Source organism: Aethina tumida, chromosome 1 (genome assembly GCF_024364675.1).
Source record: "Aethina tumida isolate Nest 87 chromosome 1, icAetTumi1.1, whole genome shotgun sequence".
NCBI classification, from domain to species: Eukaryota; Metazoa; Arthropoda; class Insecta; order Coleoptera; family Nitidulidae; genus Aethina; species Aethina tumida.
The window spans coordinates 67,875,887-67,898,112 of NC_065435.1; the positions used below are offsets into that span (position 1 = coordinate 67,875,887).

Here is a 22,226-nt window from a genome sequence, read left to right on the forward strand (position 1 = left end):
GTTACATAATTCCTCTTGAGTTATGTTTCCAATAAAACAGTACTATCAATACATACCAAATTTTATTAATAAATATTAATATTTTAATAAAATGCATTTGCTAGTTTTCATGTATTATAATAAACAGCCAGTAAATAAATAAAACAGTTATATAAAATAATTTTTATTTAAATAAAATACCTGTACAATAACATACAATAATACAGTATCCAGTATAAATCTATTTACTAACAACATAGCTAATGGTGAAGAGTCCAATTACATATATTTTTTAATTTTTATTAAATACTAAAAAGACCCTGTGTGAATTTTACACATAAATCATTCGAAAAAATTGGTAATATAAAATTTGAACTCCCAAAGTGGTTTAATGATGGAATGCAAATTGTGAAATTAAAACCATATAAGCTTTACTACCATAGAAATAATTTATATCTAAATATAAATTCTAACTAAATCACATCCAGTTATTAGTTTTAAATAAATATTCACTCTGATATGTTATAAATATATACCAAAAATAAATACTTGAAATTCAGTAAGACAAACAAAATACTGCATAAAACTGGTCACTGTTTTCTTTTTCGTTACAAAAAAATAATCGAGTGCTAAACTCGATAAGTACAATCGTAGTTTCATTTTTTCGCGGCATAAATATTTGTCAATTTAGAGAAAATAGTATAAGCTTTCTATTTTCATGTAAAAAATGGCAGTGTGGAAACGATATAGGGTTAACCACGATGCCTAGTTTATACAACAGGACATTAATAAATCAGACAATACTTTGGTTTAGATTTAACGATTACAATGACTCGGACGACAAATCAATATATATATATATATTCTAACAGTGGAGGGCAAAGAAGATCATCAAATAATTTATTAATTTAAAAACGACCAATATAACAGTAGTCTTCTTTGCTGCTCCCACGTTAGTTGACCTTTATCTAAACATTATATAAAAATCACATCGCTTCAAAAAAATCACTTAGCACTTATAGTTAAGATCACTTGGTATTGGTTTATAATGTCATTTTTAAGCATATTTGACCTAAGTAGTAGTGGTTATTTAAATTATATCTCAGGATAATCCTGATCATGAACTATAGCATGGTAATTGGCGCTCGAAGTGGAAGGCAACAATGGTGACACAACTGTAATTCCCTCTCCCGAATCTGATAAAGTTGATGATGTTGCGAATGATGTTGGACGTCTTTTATTTTGCATCACGCCTGATAAAAAATTATTAATTAAAATGTATCTTTAAAGATTAAGACAAATTGATAAAACTGTTTGATTTTTTAATAACTATTACTAAGTTAAATTTGTTTATTAAACTATTTTGTTAGTCTACAACCAAACATAATCAGATACAATATCAATAAAAAAATAAAAATAAATGCAAAGTGATAAAAAGCAATAATTATATCTGGAGCAACAATACAGTATCTGACAAACGGGATGTTAGGAAAATGATTATGATTAGTGGGGTGAGGATGAAAAAAATTGCTACATAAAATAGAACGAGACAAAATCCTTACTCTGCTAAACTCAGTCTCCTGGATATGGTCCCCGTTTAAATCCTTGTGTTTCGCCAATTTCTCTTTATTCATGGGGGATCCTGTACAAAAGATCATATCACATGCACAATGTTCCAAATTTTCACTTGCCAGAAATACAATTTTCTACCGAAGTATTTACAGAAAATAAACAGTCAATGAATCAATTTGTTATTGGCTTCTTGTGTTCTATTGACTGTTCATTTGTAATAGCAATTATCGAAGCAACCAATGTTTATTTTGGTTAGAAACTACTAACTGTTATACATGAAAGTTATATGACATAACAACAAAAAAAAAATTAAAAATAAACATTGGATAACGGCAGAGTAACATTTTGTGTTAACAAGACATAAAATAAACTGATTAGGTTTATTAACAATCTTGATATTGAAGCCATACAAGTTTATGTAAACAAAATAAACAAGAAGCAAATGAAAGTAATAGATGAGATATGTGTAATTAAAAGTAAATAAAGTCGCATATTGTTAATAAAACTATTGCCACTACTAAAATTTCCAATGAACAATATTCGTAGGATAATTTGATTTTGGATCATTAAAATAACTTTTTAGACTGGAATTTTTCACATTGTTCACTGGATATTCACTAATTTATGCAAAGTTAGTGCTGTTAGTTACCGCAAAAATAGCCAAAAACCCTCATGCACCAAGCAAACAAGATTTACCTATATAACTCAACAACACTGGTAGGAAAATAAGACCGTGTGTGGCGCCTATCAGTACAATGCCTAAATACATCCTGAAGTAGAACACCTGGAATATCTGCGACTTGGCAAAGTAAAGGACGATGATGCCGCCGAATTTCGTCAAAGTGATGCCGGAGAAAACGGAACTACCCATCGTGGCCAATGCGTCTGCGGCCCTTTCGACTCTCGTCGGTTTTATCGACACCGAGAAACTGTGCACCAAATGCGAACAAAATTCTACGGCAATACCGACGGCCATCACCAAGTTCACGAGAGAGACGGCGTTCAGGGTGATGTGCCAATAGTACATTAAACCACCCAAATTGACCTATTAAAACAAGTTATAGATTGACAAAAAACGAGTGTAGTTCAATAGCTTACCAGGATCATAGTTATAGTAATGATGACAACGACGCTGCTAAATATGTCCAGTCCCATGAGTAGGAAAGTGACGATGAAAATGGCCAACAAACTAATACCCAGCGATTTTAAGGTGTCCGGCCACATAGTCAGATACTGCTCGTAGAAAACGTAGAACACGGAGTACGGGAATACTTCCGCACCCACTGTGTCTGTCAGATTTGCGGCGATTTGTCTAGCTGCTCGCATACTTTCGTAATAGTCTTCAGACGTTTTCAGAATGGTGTGATAGGCCATGAAGTAGGAGGCGCCGACGGTGCTCAAGTCGGTGTTGTTAGTAGTCACGTAGTTAACGCCTTGACCATAGGCGGCGTGACCCGCTTTTGCACACTCTTCGTCCGGATTATCACGAAGGAAGAATGAAACGTAGCGCTCGAAATCGTGGGCAGTCGGTCGGTGTTGGTCGGTGAAGGAGATGTTGCATGTGCTACAACTCGCTGTAAATTATGAATCTTTATGTAATGTTTAAAACTATAAAACTAAGCAATCTTACAGCTTGTATGTGGGCAAAACTCTCCAGTTGTGGCGTTAATTCGGCAGCATTTCTTGGCGGCGGCTGACCAGTCGAAATAATCGTCCAACCAGCTGGAGCTTGGCTTAGCAATGTAGGATGTGTTGGCGTTACGTGATGCGCCATAAATCTGAGCAATCAACGAGTCGGTGTCGCAATATAGGCCGCCGCATATTTTATTTTGAGCCGCCGGAGTACTATAATTCAATCCACCTGAAAGTCCATCATTATTTTAATGTAAAATCTATCATTACAGCAATAAAACTATACCTTTGACAACAAAATACATCGGGGGTCCGATACAAAGGTAGTCTTTTAGGAACTTGAAATACTTGAGAACGAAACTATCTTCAGGCATCGATAGTTCTTGGTCGAGTCCGATTTCGATGTGAGGAACGACCGCGATCGAATTGCACAGCCAGCCGAAGAATAGTATCATTATGGCAGCCCGGACGACTTTGTTCATTAAAAATGGAACGTACAGCGATTTGAAGAACGAATAAAGCAGACCTTCCTGATTGACTAGAGCGGACGGTGACGGACCGTCTTTCTTAGAGCCGCGGATGAAGCAGAAGATGTCGAATCTGTTGCCCATCTGTCTCAGCGTGTCGAGCGAAAGTAGACTGACGAAACAGGTGATTTGCAATATGAAATCGACGAGCAGGGCCAAACCGGCGTACAAGGCGAACGCCCTCACGGCCGGCATATCGGACAGACTTCCCAAGAAGAAGCAACAACTCTCAGAAACGCTGGTCAAAAGCATGGACGGTCCGACTTGTCCCAATATTCTGCCGATGTGTTGCGAGTGTGTTTCGGTTGGTTTGCGTGTTTCCCTCTGATGGGTTTGGACTAGAATGAAAATGTTGTCAACTCCCACTGCCAGCACGAGGAACGGAATAACTTCAATGATGATGAGTGTGGCTGGAAGTCCGACGAATCCGAAGAAACCGACGGATGAGACGACAGAGGCCAGCACGATTATGACACCACCAAGACCCAAGGTGATTTTACTATCAATCAGCAGTCTGCTGCATTGGTTCACTTGTCCCAAGGAGACGGCGATGTAGGCGAACATGATCAAATAGGAACCCAATATGGTGTACACATCCGATTGAGACTCCCTGTCCAGTTCATCTTCGATTGAACGTTCGGAGGTGAATGCGATATCCATGAAGTCTGGCTTCATAGTTTCGGTGTAGTTCTTCATGAAGGCGACGAATTTCTTCTCCCATTCCATTGCGGGCTTCAATTTCGTTTTGTTGTGATAATTGTTGACCAGGAAGGTGAGAATGATGGCAGTCGCGTTGTTGTATGGAGGGTTCTGCGACAGACTCGTACCGGGTGGCAGGAAACCACCCAGGGCTATCGCCGGATCGACTGGACCACCATAAGGTGCAAGACAATCTGGGTTATAGGGATTTCTGGAAAAAAAGAAAAATTAACTTATATACGATACATAAAAAACGCAAAATTCGATGGTCTTACTGGGCACAATTGGAGAAAGAATCGAGATAATTGATAATCATTCCATTTGGATCCTCGGACGTTTCATCGAACTTCTCCACATCGTCCTGATAGTAGCCCCAAATACTTTGTACTACGCACTCGTTGGTGTTGGTCTCCTTTTGTCCTTCGGTGCGCAAGGGCGCGAAACAAATCTTGTCGAAACTGTGATCAGTGTCTTTGGCGATGTTCTTGATTTGTTGCTGCAGATCGAGCACCGCCTTCAAAAAGGTGTCGTTGAACACGGGGCCATAAATCACGACCCCGTCCGAAGTGTTGTGCCTGATCTCTGACATGTTAACGGAACGGATGATCAGCTGCTCGTTCCTGTAGAACGGTTCGAAGTGGCTATCGAAGAATTCACGTTCGACACGAGAGCGTGAGGATGGCGAGGCCCACAATTCGACTGGATCCGTGGTGATTTTAAGGTATTTGACGCCATGTCCGAGGGCCACTACCAAACAGAATCCCAAGAAGAGTACGACCCACGGCCGTTCGGCGCACACGACGCCCCACTTTTCGAAGAACTTTTGCAGAATGGAATCGGTGTTGGCACCCAGTCGTTCGATGAACGTCGACGTGGCGTAATCGCCGGGCACTTTGTTTATGGAATGGGTGTCCATCTCGTGGCCAGCATCAGATGTCACACCTAAAGTTGCAAGTCAGTGTTAGTAACAATTAGCGGTTGTTGTTGCGGAGAATTTAATGTGCAACTACCGGGAGAACAACAAACACCTCGGTCCCAATACCAGTTACCAATAATCCCAGCCAAATTTTAAAACCACTTAACCAATTTTCAATTATCAATGATGAACATTGATGGTTGAAGTTATTTAAACATGCTTATTTAACACATCAAAGCTAAAAGGCAACAACATGCAAAAACGTCAAAGTCCATCGTCCATCTTACTGATGTAATCTTGTTGGACCATTGTTTATATTAATTAGAAACAAAGAAACAAAAAGGTGTAATAGTTGAGATTCAAATCAACTATAAATCAATTCGCGCGCGTTTCGTCATCGATTACTGATACGTAACGTGTGATAGATCTACTGAAATATTCGTATTTTTTTTTTGCAAATTGTTTTGGTTAACGTACTGGATCGTTTGCTGTCCTGTTGTAGGGGACTGTCCTCGTTGTCGAGCGCCACCTGGGATGAGTGTCGTTCAGAAGCGTTGGCCAATCGCCGACCCACGGCCGCCCTCATTTCGTCACTACCCGCCACTAACAAACCTGTCACTGCAAACAACCAACCAAATCTCTCTATGTGCCCATTTTACACCCGTATGATGATTATGATATTAATGCGCGATTCCCGAAAATTTCCAAAAAATCGCCTCAAGGAAAATTAATGTTCCTAACAACATTTGCATATTTAATGCGACACATAATTTTATATTTATTTCTAAGAATGTTCCAATAAATTGGAGCTATTTTCTTCAAATTCTCATGTAAATAGTTATAAATAGTTGTGTACGTCAAATACGAGTCGCCATTAACACAATCCATAATGTATTTAAAAGTTGTTGTAATGAACATAAATTTTCCAAACGACCCAACAAAAATGTATACATACAAATGTCGAAAAGTAAATATTTAAGTGTACGGTAAACACGCGGAATTTTTTGGAATTCGAGGATTTAGGTTAACAATAAAAAATATTAGTAGCTAAACCAAAATAAAAATTAAAACATTAGTAACAAATTTAAATATGTACATGTTTTCTGAAGACTTAATTCTATATCGTTTAAACTAATCAATAATAAACCACGTTAATTGATATAAGTCTTTAGAATACATATTAAATACCAAAAGCCCATAAGGTGTTAAATAAATTAAACTCCATATAGGGTGATAACCAAATAAAAACATGACGGCAAACTATTTTAATGAGCAAAAAAATTCACCACTCATGCATGTTTCCAATAAAATGCCATAAATTCCATAACATCGTATTTATCTAGAAAATGGATTTTTTTTTTCAATATTAAAATGTAAATTCTTATACATTCTAATTTGTGCAAAGTCAGGCTACCATTCTCCTATTTATCAATGTAGATTCTTAAATGATTATTAATTCAAATCTCAAAGTATGTATGTATATTCATTGTTACACTTAAACTTAAAAGTCAGCAATTAACTAATTTATGGCTTATGCTAAATTAAAAATGTTATATGGAAAATTTATTAATCAATTAAAATCATATTTATTATATGGGTTAAAATGTAATTTAGATATTTCGATATTTTAAAAATATTATAGTTGATAATATATTTAATTGTCATTTTATATTAGTTTTATTAAAAAACAAAAATTAGTTATTTCGTCAATAATAGCCATAAGCCTTATGGCTTAGTAACAATGTTACAATGCATAAAATTGCAGTAAAAATCAAATTGAAAAATCCACATGTCTAACTATAAAAAATGTTATCACATAGCAAATGAGCATGATAAATAATTAAAATTAATCTATCTTTACGTCATGGTAAGGAAGTAGTCTGACTTGCCTCCAAAACGACTATTTGTTTTCAGAGCAACATTAATAATTATTAATAAACGAAATTTTAAAATCAACAACCCGACTTACCAAACTGCATCCGTGTTGAACAGGCATAAACGCTTAGAAGGAACATTAAAGAACCGACGAGGAACAAAACAACCATCAAGAAACTGTAACCATCGAAGCCGGCGATATTGAAAGGTTCAGGTTTTGGGGGTTGAGGTGGAGGTACGGGGCAACTCGACTCGCAGTCTACGCAGCTACACGCTGGTGAGGAGGCCTAAAAACAAATAAAAATCATAAAATCAAATAACATAAATAATAGAAGGAAAAACGAAGATAATTGGGTTAATCAGTAAAACTTTTCAATAGGAATTGTAGAATGACGTTACTTGTTTAAGGTGCTAATTAACAAACAACATAACGTAAATTTGTCAACTAATATAACTTATTTACATAATTACTCAAACAAAAAACACAAAGGAAGCACAAATAATTGTTATAATAAGAGAAAATTTGGTAATTCTTGCATGTAACAAAACAAAATTAGAGAGTCAGTAATGACAAATCAATTTAGTTTGTGCATATTTTTGGAAAATTAATCTAACCTTGTCCAGAACGTTTAAAGATAACAATAATTATTATTGTGAATAATTAATAAGAATTTTATTGATATTTATGATCTTAACAATCTCAAAAGATTTCGTAAGCTATAGTTGTCTAGTCATACTTCGTAATAATGCATTTAAATAAATAAAAAAGGGGGCGCGTTTTGAAATTCCATTTTGGGAAAGGGAAATTAATTTTGTTTTTATTGAAATTATTTTTCTTTAGACAATTATTATGGTAAATATAACTAATTTTCTATAAATGTAAATTGCAAATAAATTTTAATATTCTTGCATAAACTAATTATTTTACGTATTGTATGTAAATTATAATTATTACTGTAAAATTATTAAAGACAAATATGTAAATTTTTCGTAACCCACATATACAGTAATTAATATAGTTTTTTAAGATATTAAATATTATATCGTAACTTATTTATTTAATGTGAGCTGTTAAAATAGTTTATTAATGTATTCTAAAAACTTATTCTATAACTTGCTAAAGGCTAAACGGGTAACATTTATTTTACTATTAATATTTTGTTTAATATCTTTTTCCCAATTTTTCAATATACTATCGTATTCTCTAAGCTTCCTCTAATTCCTGGGTTTGTTCAATTTTATATAATTTTTATGTCGAATTTATTTATCATTTATCCCAAATGTTTTCTAAAGGTCTCATGTCTGGAGATTGCGACGGCCAAGGTAAGACATCGATAATTTTGAATTTATGTTTGGGATGCTTATCACATTGAAACACATTTTTTAACCGCATTGATATCAATATATATATCCCTGTATATAAATCGGTCCACGTGTCCCTCTATAGGAGCTACTCCATATGCAGAGAAGGATCCCCGTAACATATTAGATCCTGTGCAAATGGAAATCTGGCCTTCACATTTTTAATAGAAGGCAGGGGTGTTATTTGTAAACAAACCCCCATCCCTCAACCTCCTCACAATCCTTGAACTCATTTCAGCAAGTCCCATTTCCTCTAGGTTGACTTTGATTTGTGTTGACTATAAGAATAGATTGCTTATGATTTTAATTTTTTCATAATACTGGAATAATAATAGAGATTCATAGTAACATACGAAATAATTATTGTGTAGATAATCTACTTAAATTTACACGGAGCAAGGAAAGACTGTATAGTAAAAAGTTGTATTTATATAAGTGAAAATCGATTAAGACAAAAGATCACTTTCACAAATATGTTTTGTTGTTAACCGACATCAGATATTTTTGCATAAAATCTTATTTATTTTAGGTATTGTATGTAAATAAGAAACAACACTGATAATAAAATTATTAATACAAAATATGTATATATTTTCTTAACTCATATATTTTTAAAATTATTATTCGTTCAAGATAATCGTTCGAGATAAGGGATCAGTTCCAAAAATATGCTTTTTTATTATCCGATATTATGATTCATGTGTGTAATTCGCCCAGTTTGATTCGAATTATTTTTAAACGCCGATTTCGGATAAATATGATTCATTTTCTATCAAAAAATAAACAATTATTTTTCATGTTAATTTAAATGAATTATGAAGTGTTTTATCGATCATAAATTAAAGTTACGTGCTAGTCAATATTCCTCAAAGTGGACGATAACGAATTCGTGACACTGGAGGCCTTTAGGGGGTTAGTGGGCAGCAGGAGGCCCACATAAAAATGGGTGGTCGAGAAATCTAGAAATAGTCTAATGAAGGGGATATAAATATAAGCTTTGGATATTTCTAAAATTAAACGTCATATTTAAAATCAATCATTAGAATCACTATTTTTATGAGCGCTTTTTAAAAAGGAATTGAGGATTATGGTGTATAATAAATAATAAGTTTGGGAACTTGATGATGTGAGTATTAAATCAGAAATAACCATTGACCCCGTTCATGCAAATTTAAAATTCCGCCACCGTCCGATTAGACACTTTCTTTTATCGAAACCGTCCTCAACATTGAGTCACAGGGATTTACGCAACATGTTATTTGTGAATTGCAATCGAGCTTTATGAATAATTGACACATTGCAGTTCTATTTGCATTCAAAATCGCTTCCTTTAACAAATGTTTGTTTAAACATTCATTTAAAACTGACGAACGATATTTAATTAACTTTGAATGATAACTAATAACTAAAATATTATTCACGAAGTCCCAATATGTCGTTAAGGAAACGATTCAAGTATTGTTATTGCAATGGCAATTGACGTAAAATTATGCGATCGGTTTAAATAACCCAGTAAACAAACCTTACACGAGTTTTAAAGCAACAATTTGTATCTACGACTGAATTGGTTTGTTTTTAAAAGCACTTGGACAAAATTCAATTTTCACTCATAAGTAGAATTTCTAGTAATTGTACGATCATATGCATCACATGGAAATGAACGTAAAATTTGAAAATATGACTGTTTTTTTTAAGTCAGCCTCCGCCTTGAAGTGTCTCTAAAAGGTCATATTTTTGTAAACTAAAGTGACACGTATTGTATTAGCCTGTAAAAACGGTATTTTTTGTCGTATTTGAATCAGACTTTATTTTAATGTTAGGAAAAGGTAAACGAACATTTTAAACCATTATGACTGGTAATGAAAAAAAGTAATTTGTATTCTTTTCGATTTTCATAATTTTCAAGCATTAATCAATACAAAAAAGGGAACAACACACAGAAGTACATCTAATATCTGTCATAGGATAAATAAGATCATTTTAATGAAGCAGTTCCAAACTGCTTCTTGAACATGTTCCGTATTTTTTGCTCTAACTGAGATTTAATTAAATAAAAATTGAATTTTTATATACGTCAATTTCTGCTGTTTTTTGCCAATGTGAGTGTAATCTTAATGAGAAACATCACAATATTATATGCGTTCAATTTAACCAGTAAGAAGGTTCATAAATATTACTAATCACATAAATATCAGCCTAATAAAAAACAGAATACTTTAGATGTTAGTAATCCTGTTATTTCAATATCTTATCACCGTCTTTCTAAACCTGTCTTTATGAGACATTTAAGAACAGAAGTTGGTGTAGAAAGACGAAATTTTGCAGATATTAAATAAAAAATGACGCACCTCGGTTATCATTTAAGATTATTGTTCTTAATATTCTCTAGAACAAAAGAGTTGATAATAATAGAAAAATTGTTAAGAGTTTACCACTTTTAAAACTACTATGCTATAGATAACTTAAAAATGTGTTTCCTGCAGTCTCATATAGATTAATTTCTTTTTATGCTACAGAAAATAATACAATATGTTTCAAAAAATCTCTAAACTACTGTTGTTAACATTAAAACAAACAACTTAGTGAAATCACATTGACTGAAGGTTGTTGATATCAAACCATCAGGATATTACGTTTTTTGTGTAAATTACGTTTTGGGTATCCATAAATTTTTATCTGCTGTTTCCTCTTACTGATACATTAAAATGATAACCCATGAGATTCGTAATTTAGTGTATTATTTATTTGTTTTTCGTCACGCTGATAAATATACAATATGCATTATTATTTATTCATTTCAGATTTCAATTACAGATTTTTGTCAATTTTTTGTATAAATTTTGTTAACCAAATGTGAGATTTTGCGATTCAGATTCACATTATTTATGGCATACTTTTGGGATGCAAATTGTGTCCACAATTTTAATCACATGAAATTATTTCACAATGGAATCAGATAAATAGTAAATACGCACATGTGATACTAAATTCCACGTACGTGTCAAGTAAATTGATTAAATAGTAACACCTGTCCTATTAATAAAATGTAAACAAAAAATATTCAATAACATAAAATAATATTTTATGCTATTGAAATAAAGAATAAGTTATGTAATATATGGAGGTAAGAAGTCATTCACCAAATTCGTACCATGTAATAAAGTACATAATATAGAGCAGTGTATTTACTTTTACTCATTGCAAACAAATAATAAAAGTTGTTAGTTCACACCTTGTCGGTATGCGATAAAAAATGTTTTAACAATCGTCGAACCATGAAAACTTTTATTATACACTCGTAATTTTTATTACATTACCATTACCAATATTTTAAAGTTTCCATAAAATAGGGAATAACTTATTATCAAAAAGAATAGCAGGAAGTAGTTTGCTATCATTTAGAATAGAATTTAGACTATAAAATTAATTTTTTTGCAGATTTAATTCTAATTTAAAATTAAAATCGTAAGTGTCAACATTGTAATCTGTGTTTGCGGAGTTTATATCAACATAAATTTACTTAAAATTGATTGATCTCGTCCATTTTTCATCAGATAGATTTGACACGAGTACTCGTCTTCCATAAGCATGTTTATGAATGGTCAATATTTGTACTTTCTTGTTCGCTCTCCTGTAATTATGCCCAACCTTCATATTTATTTAACCACCACGTATTATTAAATGTTTTCATAAAATGCGATTTTACAAATTTAGCGAATCTAAAACCTAGTATAAAAAGTTAGTACGCTGTGTAAAGATTACTTGTTGTATATAACAGTTTAGAGTGAAACGGAAGAACGCGCAATAATAAAAATCAGTTCTCACAGTAGTTCCTTTGTTGCAGGGTACGACTTTCGGATTGATCGGTTTGAACCCTCCGTCGCTGTTGTTCCTGTAGTTGATCTGGAAAGGAACGAACGGATTGCCGGCCACCGCGCCCATATAAGTGAACCAACGATTCGCGTTGCATCTGTAAGAGCCCCATGGGCCGCACATCAAGTCCAAAGCCTTCTGGCCCGTCGCCGGCACGCTGACCGATTTGCAGGAGCTGAAGGTGCCGGTCAGGTATTCTTCGTCGACGTAGAGATCGATCTCGGTGATGTACGGAATTTTGTCCTTGTTGACGGCAGTTTTCTTCACCTCCATGAACTCGGATTGGCGCGGGCTGCACGTCATCTGGCACAAGTGACGCACCAGGTTTGAGTAGCAGCTTGGACATCTGGAAACAAAAAGAGATATAAATAATTTCAGTATTTTGAATTTTATTATCCATCCGTGCAACTGATTTTAAGTAAAATGATAAGGATGCTTCACTGGTACTGATTTAATTTAATCTTAAAAGCTTACATGTTTCCAAACTTAAGATCCAAAATTATAGAAGTCAGAAAAAAACAAGTAATTTTATTTTACATAACAAAATTTAACACACCTAAAGTGTGGAGGAATGAACAGATCATAAACAACAAAATCCAAAAAAATACATTATTCTGTACGTCCACTCCACAAGTTTGTACCATTTTATATTCAATATTTATAGTTATGGTACAAAAATAAAATTTCAGATAAATTGACTACAATATTGAAAAAACAGTTAAAATAATACAAAGTTTATAAGAGTAAAGTACAGAATAAATTAAAATTCTTAATCAAAAGTTAGATGTTCCAATATTGGTGTATAAAATAAATTTACTCGTTCATTCAAATATTTTGAGTACTTTGGTGTATGTCAATTTCACAAGTTTTTAATCATATAAAGTTAGCAATTATTTTTTGTATATATAAAATTTAAACTCTAAATTTTTTGTTAAATCGATAATTTGTTTCTAGGAGTAAAAATAAATATAAATAAAACATTACTATGAAATTGTTATATACCAAAAGAACCTTAAATATTAAATCCTTTATGAATAAGTAAATTTATTCTGAACAAATTGAAAGCTGTAAAATCAATGACAATTACATGTTAATAATTTATTTTGTACGTTTGTGCCACCCTTATTCAGTAATATTTATCCTTAGGGTTCTAAAATAAAATTAAAACAGCAGCTCTTGCTGACTCCAATAATGTTTAAGGAAAATTAACTACAAATATTGTAAACAAAATAATAAAAACGTATGATACGAAGTTTAAGCAGAACAAACAGAATAAACTAATGACATTCACTGAATAATTCAAAACTTAGATGTTTGAATATGAATAATCAATTCATTTTTTGGCTCAAAATATATTGAATTCTTTTGGTGAATCATCTGGTCAATTTCACATGTTTCTTATAGTGTAAATTTGCGATTCTTCTGTTTTATATGTAAACACCATTGTTTTTGTTGAATAGTTATACATTGAAAAAATCTAAAATATTAAAGCCTTTATGAACAACAAATTAATTAAGTACATCCAACCATGTTTGTTTATTTTATTTTAAATATGTCAACAAATTTAATGTTAATTAATAATTCTTTTTTAATTAGTGTTATATTTATGTGGTAGTTAGTATGTAGTATTTTAACTAAAGCAGGATCAGGGAAGTGTCTCTTCTGAAACTTCCAAATATTCTAAAGGTAAATTGTATAAAATATTGTAAAAATTAGTTTACAAACTATGATTTTTTAATGTCTTATTTTTCCTTATTTCTATTTATCAAAAGAACGTCAATTAAACTAGACGACTAAAAACAACGGAAACACCCACTTATCCAGTCTCGTTTATTATTTAATTAAACAGATAAAAATTACTACAATAAATGCAATATATCGATTGTTATCGATATGTCCATTAAAAACTTGAGATTTTTTTGATGCTTTGTTACCTGTGTTAGCAATATTAATTTGTAATGAATAGCAATCGAATAAATTTAAGAAAAAGTACAAAACCTCAGCGTTGGACAGCAAAACGTCGCCTTATCAGACAGATTAAGAAAGCAAGTGTTGAAATTCAAGTGACCGACCTCTGGAGCAAGTTGGCCGCCAAATCGATGCTCGAGTCCATCGTCTCGAGTTGGTCGGCGTTGCAACAAAGCGCGTCCGGACTCAGTTCCGGACACAGCTTCGTCAGGTATTTCAAGCCCTTGGGTTGCAACGGTTTAGCTGTGCCGTTGTACGGACAGTTCTGTTTCCTCATGAACGCGTTCATGTTGCACTCGCCGTACCAGATGCAGTGAGGGGGCTCCGGGCCGTCCGCGGCCGCCTCTTTGCGGCTCGTCGAGGCATTCGATTCAGCTGCATGAGTCTGTAACAAAAGAAAAAAAATATGAGTGATTTGCTTAATCCTAAGAAATACTAATCATTATTATATGAGTCATTTACATTGCGCAAATTTTCAACTGTATCAACAATGTATGGAAGAGTCTTATCTATTCAAATAATAATATCGAAAACATAAAATGACTCAATTCAGGCATATTTTTCATGTGAACAACAATCAATTAGACACATTAATTTAACACAAATGCACGTTGGACATTGATTAGGACTTAATTATATTAATATTATATAAATAAACCGATACATCCACATTTCACCTATCGCTTCAAGGTTTCCAGTTACGATTATTTCGCCTTAATTAGTTTCTTGTACAAAACTCGTCGATGACTCAGTTACTGACGTCACAAGAAATTTTTAGTTACTATCATAATTAACATAAACCAGTACTTACATTTTACATTGATATCATTTTAATTATTTACTATACGCTATAAAATCAAATAATTAATTTAAATATAAATATTAATTAGATATTTGTCAATTAAAGAACACACAAATGAATAATTATTGTTGTCAATTACTATAAAACGTTGAAAGAAGTTGCAGATCATATATTTCGAAATATACACGATATTTATAGACTGTTTGCCGAAAATAAAATTAGAAGTTTTTAAATAACCCGATGGATCCGCAAAAACCTACGAATGTTAACATTTTATTTTGGCTGGGACTCCATTTAAAAAATAAATCAATCGTCTTATTTACAGTTTCGTTGGCAAATGCGTTTCAATGGAACCGTCAGGTTTTGTTTTGAAATTTTATGGGTCGTAATGTCTGAAACTTTTGTAAATATAGGTACACATTTATTAGTTGGACTTGATGTATGGCATGTAGCAGAAAAAAACTAAACAGTAATTATAAGTCAATATTTGATTTGAAACTGAGACCCGTACAATTATATTAATAAAGATAAATATTATTTATTTTAAATTATGGGCCTACAGTAGTTTATTATTACCTAAACGTCCTTGATAATAAAAATGAGACACAACAACAAAAAAAATACGTATAATTACTCTTTGAACTTTACACGACATTAGAAAAAAATTTGTATATAAACTAAAAATTTATTTGTATTTTAATGAGTAACATGCAACATTACACTGATGACATAACTTATGTTAAGTTGGAATTAATGGCCTATTTCAGCGAATGTTTGTTTACTTATTTTACATATTGTTAATGTGAATAAGAGTGTGAAGCAAATTGTATTCAATAGAAACTAACAATTACTTTTGTTCAAAAATACATCATAAAATATATTATTGATTAGTTTTGTGTCCTTTTATCTTATTTTTATATTTGTTATAATAAATTGCACATATTTTTTAAATTTATAACTGTACCGTCAAATATTTCTTTTTAAGTTATGTTTATATTTGTAGAATATGTTAATAAAAATTCTTGGAAATTAATTAACAATTACATGATAAAATTTTGAACTAAGCAAATTTTAAGAATATTTATATTTATCATTTAAACAAGCCGACTTGTGCATTACGAAATAATTTTATTTAATATTTGCGATTTTATACATTTTTCTAAATATCCAAAGTTTACCATGAATATTTATTAATAGTTTTTAAATATTATATACAACATAAATACTCATTTCTCTCTCTCTCTCCAATTTTTTTTATTTATTATAGCTTAGTATGAAAATTATTGATTATTAGAAACATTAATTATTAAGTATTTTTAATTAATAAATTTTCAGGAACTTCTCAATTTATAATAATTTTTAAACAATGATGTTTAGATTACAAATAAAAAAAGTTATTCAGCAATTATTTCAGTTTTCTTTTTTCAAATTGAGTTAAAACATAATTTTTATATTCGTCGCTTTCTACATTTATGCATAAAAAATATTTGAGTTTCAATTTAATATATTTAATTTAATAATTATACACTTTTTGATCATTATTGTAATTAACAACATAATTTCTTGGTTTTCACTGCATTTATATTGGTGTGTAAATAACTGATATTTTGAAATAGGTTAATGAGTACTTTTAACTAAATAATTTATTATTAATATATGAAAGCAAATTGTTTTTTAATATAGCCCTGTATATAAATCAGTTTAGGTGTAGGCCCCACCCGAAAAATTATTGTTTCACTGGTGGTTATAACAAGCTTTGTATAGTTTTGAGGCTGTGGGATATTTGACGTAAGTAGAACCATTATTTTTTATATAAATTAAATTTAGACTCATTGAATGTGATCCTAAAGAAGTCAAAATTGGGCTTCCACATTTTAAGTAGAAACCAGGGTTTTTTCTTGTAGATCTGGGATCAACAAGTTTATATTATTGTTTTCGATTCGTACCTCATCTTGAATTTTTGTTTTCTAAATTTTAAATGTATGAAAAATATTGACACCGTACACAGTTTTCTTTAACCAAACCTGTTATAAATGCAAATGTTTTATTTTGGTGGATTTTTTAATTGATGTAAACACCACACAAACATAAATATAACATATATTGTTTTACCATGTTGAAGTTGACCTAGTTTCATTCTACGTATGCAATCAATTTTTTAATACATGCAACATTAAAAACTTCATTAAAAATTACGTGTGTCTACTTTATTCCAGTTAACAGACAATTATTTAAAAGCCAATACATCATAATTAGTCTTTTATTATATATAATAGAATAAAAGACAAATCATTCTAAATCTAGATATGTTATTGAAAAACAATCAACCAATCATATAATGAAACGTGAGAACATTAATAAGAAATTTGACCCCTAGAATATGACCCCAGCATGTCTGGGACGTAATTACACAGACCATAAGGCTATTTATTCCGTGGTAATTACATAAAGAGTCCACCGTTTCCATCGACCTCTGAACATTTTCAATGAAACGATTGGCGACCTTTGTGCATTTTACACAGCGAACAAGTTATCCTTACACCTTTACGTTTTAAATTTAAATTTTGCAACCACTTTTCGCAGGAAACACGATTCTCGGAGCACTTATGGAATTGTTGTTGCATCACCGAGTGTTATAACAATTGTTACAATATTAATGAAGCAGGAAGACTTCTTTTAACGATTACATATGTAAAAAAATTAAAAATGGTAATGTGGGTTACAAATTACAAATCAGCTCATGCGCCCTTGGGAAGTTTTAATCCGTATTTGGCCTATGGTACGTGTGTGTGTGTGTTTGGTGTCGAATGTCCAAATCCAATTTCTCGACACCATTGACATATTTTCGGCACCGATATTAATAACTCCGCCGCATTATAAACAAATGCACAGATTCCCCCCAATATAGAAACGAGTAAACAAACTTCGTTCAATTTAATGGTAATATTTTTAAAATGGACAAACAATATTCGCGAAAAACTATCGTGCATAAACATGCACATGTTTTTCAACGCGTTAAAATAACATGACGTTAGTGCGTATGCGGTTTATTTTTAAGACTGTTTTTATTAGAGTAGGTTTCAAACCAATTCGAATGTATATAACCTTGCGAATTACAAAACTCTTACATTTAGTAAAGGCAGACGAATCCGAATAAGTTATTGATTCCTATACTGGAACAATTTGCTTCAATTAAACAAATTACCTCCGTTTAAGTTCTGTGGGAAGCTTGTGTCCCCTGTATAAATATATAACTTATGAATCACGCTTTCATCGACGACAAGACACGCACCATGAATTATTTTTTATGGGAAATGTATGTTAAAAATTTTGTAAAGAAACAAGTGACCGTCTATGTTCTCATTAAGATATACAGTAGTTGCTATAATAAATTTTTCAAAATGTGAAATATTATAGTAATAACTACTTTTTTTATACCCTATTCTAAAAACTATTTTTTTTCTTATTTTATATATAATTTTTATATATTTTTTTCTAAATTGAGCAGCACATACATGGTAATATTTAATTTAAACAGAATCCTATATTTATATATTGTATTGTAAATTTGTATAATTTTTATGACAAAATTAGTTATCAGCGTAATCTTACACGTTTTCTGTAGAGTTGATAATTCTTAATAGCATCGTTACTTGTATGGAAACGAAGTATTATTTAATATATCCCATAAATCAGTCTATATATCCTCCTTTACGATGAAAGAGGTCTTCATCAAAGGCCCAAAAGCGTTCCCATGCCATAATTGAACCACCACCATATTTTACAGTGGATATAATAAAGTTTTTATGTAGTGTTGCCTCTAGGAAGCAGACCGTCATTTTTAAATAAATTAAATTAAAACTCACCACTAAAAGCTACCCCCGTCTCCACAGTTTTTGTAACTTATTAACAATATTTTTCGTAGTCGCCACTCTTTAATTTTTATAATAAAATGAGAAACAATTAACTTGTTTAGCCGTAAACTCTTGGTTCTCACGGTCTTGGTAAAGCTGAGTTATAATTTTATTTGCAGTTTAAGATTTCACTACGACCCAATAGTAAATAATTATAATAAGCAAAGAGACTACTAGTAAATAATAAACTGAAATTCACACAGGCCAATGAAATACTATATACTAAGAAAATCTGTAATATAACAATACCAGAAAAAGCAATAAACATAATATACAAAGACAGTCAATACATGTACTACAGCTGATTTTAAATAAATTTTAATAAGTTGTTATAATTATGACCACTGCTATGGATAATTAACAAACGTTTTATCAGTATACTACAATGTTCGTTGGTAAAACACACGTAAATATTCATTGTGACGAAAATATGTTTATAACTTTGATCGTTTAAAATTTATTTTAATAAACTTTAAATGGACGTAAGCAGATTGTGATAATTGTTCCTTTAAAAACTATAAATTAACAATTCTCACAGTGACTTGCGCTAACAATACAATAGTTTTTTAATGGAATTACTTTCGACTGTGAGAGTTAATCTTATCTAAAGCAAATGTTCAATGTAAACTAGTCGGTTGAAACTGCCGCTAATTAGAAATTTTTAGTTGTGATTACCTTGGTCAACTTTTTCGAAATATAAAATATATTTTATAAAAATTGCCGGTTATTATTTATATTGTTTGATACATATAATATTTTGTTATTAATTTAAAATGCATTTAATAGTAGTTCATATTTTTTCAATTTTTTTAATATCACTTTCAATCGGCAAATTATTAAAGAGAATAAATTTCGTTCAAGACACGGAACTTTGTATTTTATACTGTATACAATAATAAAGTAGGGGTAAAACAAAGGAAACGTCGAGTGATAAAACACGGTCAGTGACTCAGTTTTACTGAAAATTTGTAAATAATTAAATATAAAATGATTCATAATTAAAATATTTTACTCTATCACATTGTTGTGGTCAATGTACATATTTCATCCTCTGATACCACATTAAAAAATAAATTTAATCAAAATTTCATAAATTTACTACTATAAATCTTAATTAGTGCAATTGGCTAACTTTGAACGAAAAATTATTTAGTCATAATGAAATTAAAGTGAAATATCTAATCTATCATCAATATAAATAAATATAATAATAAAATAATTACTGGTTTAATTTAATCTATTATCATGTGTCATTTATTAAAGTGAGCTGTTTAACTGAAATCCACAAATCCACTATGAAAACTTTCTGAAATTTATTATGTTCAGGTAGAATACTGAGGACAATAATAAAAAAAATCAGGGAATAGAAATCATTAGCCTCTCAAGTAATTTGGACAGGTACACAATTTGTTAGCAATGAATATTGTTTAACAAGTTTAACAAGTTCATCTGGTTTTCTGAAAACTTGATAAGGATTTGGTTATTACCAAAAAGTATGATAGTAAATTTTACGGTTTATATATATAGGAAATAGGAAGCATAGGGAAGCTCGATGAAAGTGAGTTCTTTAACGGAAATCAATCACTAAAATTTCCTGGAACTAATTGTCCCTAGATGACCAGATAAAGGTCTCGGGTGGACAATACAAAAAACAGGAAATGAAAAATGAATCAAGTGTATTTAATAAATTTTAAGGGTTTAGAAACAAAACAATGTTTCTTAAATTGACTTATTTATTTTTTAACAAAAATTGTTTAGCAACGTATAATTAAACTTATTTTCGATCTGTTGTCAAACAAAATAATTACCAGTACAGTTTAATCAATTGTCAGTTAAAGTTATATTCGTGTAAAAGTAGGATAGTGAATTTTACGGTTTATACAAAGGAAATAAGCACGATGAAAGTGAGTACCGTTCTTTAATTGAAGTCAACTATAAAGTTTTCTTGGAATTAAATGCCTCAACAATAGGTAAGTGTTTGAGGTGAACAATTCGAAAATCAGGAAATGAAAGATTTGAAGTATCATTAATAATTTGGACAGGTACAAAACATATTAACAATAAGGTATTTCAAGAATATTTAGCAAGCTTATTCATGGCCAAATTAAAGGCCAAGAAGTACCAATACATTTTCTGTATGATTTTCGAACAGTGTTCCAACATTTATTTCCAAAATAGTCTAACTGTACAATTAAAATATTGTATAATTAACATACTTTCTCCAAAAGGCATTTCCAATAAATACATAACCTAATTAGAATTGGAAATGTACAAAATCGAAAACGTTCACAATAACAGAAATGTAATATCAATGTAAACACTTACCGTGCATAAATATAGGAACAAAACCACACAAACGAACAAACGTCTTGTCAGTAAAGGTACACAAGCCATATTTTTTACGTGCACCACCCGCTTCGGGCTCCACCGAATTGAATCCGCTCGAAGCACTCTAACCAACGTTCGAACTTATCTCGAAGCAACTACCATTGTTATTTAAGGCGGTTAGAAATAATGTACTTGTCCCACACCTTTTTTATCAACAAACGACAGATAAAAACTGACTCGTCTACGTTCTCGGCTGACAATTTCCATCGAACGATGAACATGAAAACCGCACATGCGCAATTCATACGGTATTAACTGAAAGGACGGTTGCCTAAAAAAATCGAACGTTCGCGATCTGCTACTCGTGAATGCGTCGGGACACTTGTCATTAAGTTATTTTGATCTTAAACTATATTAACTAATACATTATACCAACATAATTGTAAGCTAACATATTCAAAAATAATAATGAAATAATTCATTAATACGAAAATATTATTTACAGAAATTTTAAAATTTTGTTATTCCAGAAAACGATGACCCATAATACTTCTACATTGTAATAATTTATTAATTAGTGTTTAAAATATTATTTCTATATTAGGTTTATTGGGTAAACTTTTCGACATATTTCCAGCAATTACAATCGGTAGAATCAAAGATTCAACAAATATACTTTATATAGTTACAGCATGTATAAAACGAAGTAAGTTAGAGTAATTTTCTAGTTGCGTCTCTTTTTACATCATAAATCTATTTTTTTAATGGACAGTTAAAAA

The 22,226-nt window shown here is 31.3% G+C and overlaps 1 protein-coding gene across 3 annotated transcripts; it reads right to left on the minus strand.

Moving 5' to 3' along the window:
- Positions 1 to 147: 147 nt before the first annotated feature.
- On the minus strand, positions 148 to 21,706 carry LOC109600317 (NPC intracellular cholesterol transporter 1). Of its 3 annotated transcripts, XM_020016458.2 has the most exons (12): positions 21,445 to 21,706; positions 14,508 to 14,788; positions 12,388 to 12,781; positions 7,295 to 7,487; positions 5,803 to 5,943; positions 4,685 to 5,351; positions 3,470 to 4,620; positions 3,182 to 3,412; positions 2,650 to 3,125; positions 2,248 to 2,596; positions 1,542 to 1,621; positions 1,090 to 1,232 (listed from the first exon to the last, which is right to left on the minus strand). In XM_020016458.2, exons 1-12 carry the CDS (start codon positions 21,511 to 21,513, stop codon positions 1,227 to 1,229), a joined length of 4,038 nt encoding a protein of 1,345 aa, XP_019872017.2. In that variant the 5' UTR covers positions 21,514 to 21,706; the 3' UTR covers positions 1,090 to 1,226. The 3 variants fall into 3 exon arrangements, with proteins under 3 accessions (XP_049817928.1, XP_049817935.1, XP_019872017.2); XM_049961971.1 differs by lacking the exon at positions 1,542 to 1,621 and having other exon boundaries at positions 148 to 1,232; XM_049961978.1 differs by lacking the exons at positions 1,542 to 1,621; positions 5,803 to 5,943 and having other exon boundaries at positions 148 to 1,232; positions 21,445 to 21,705.
- Positions 21,707 to 22,226: the final 520 nt, after the last annotated feature.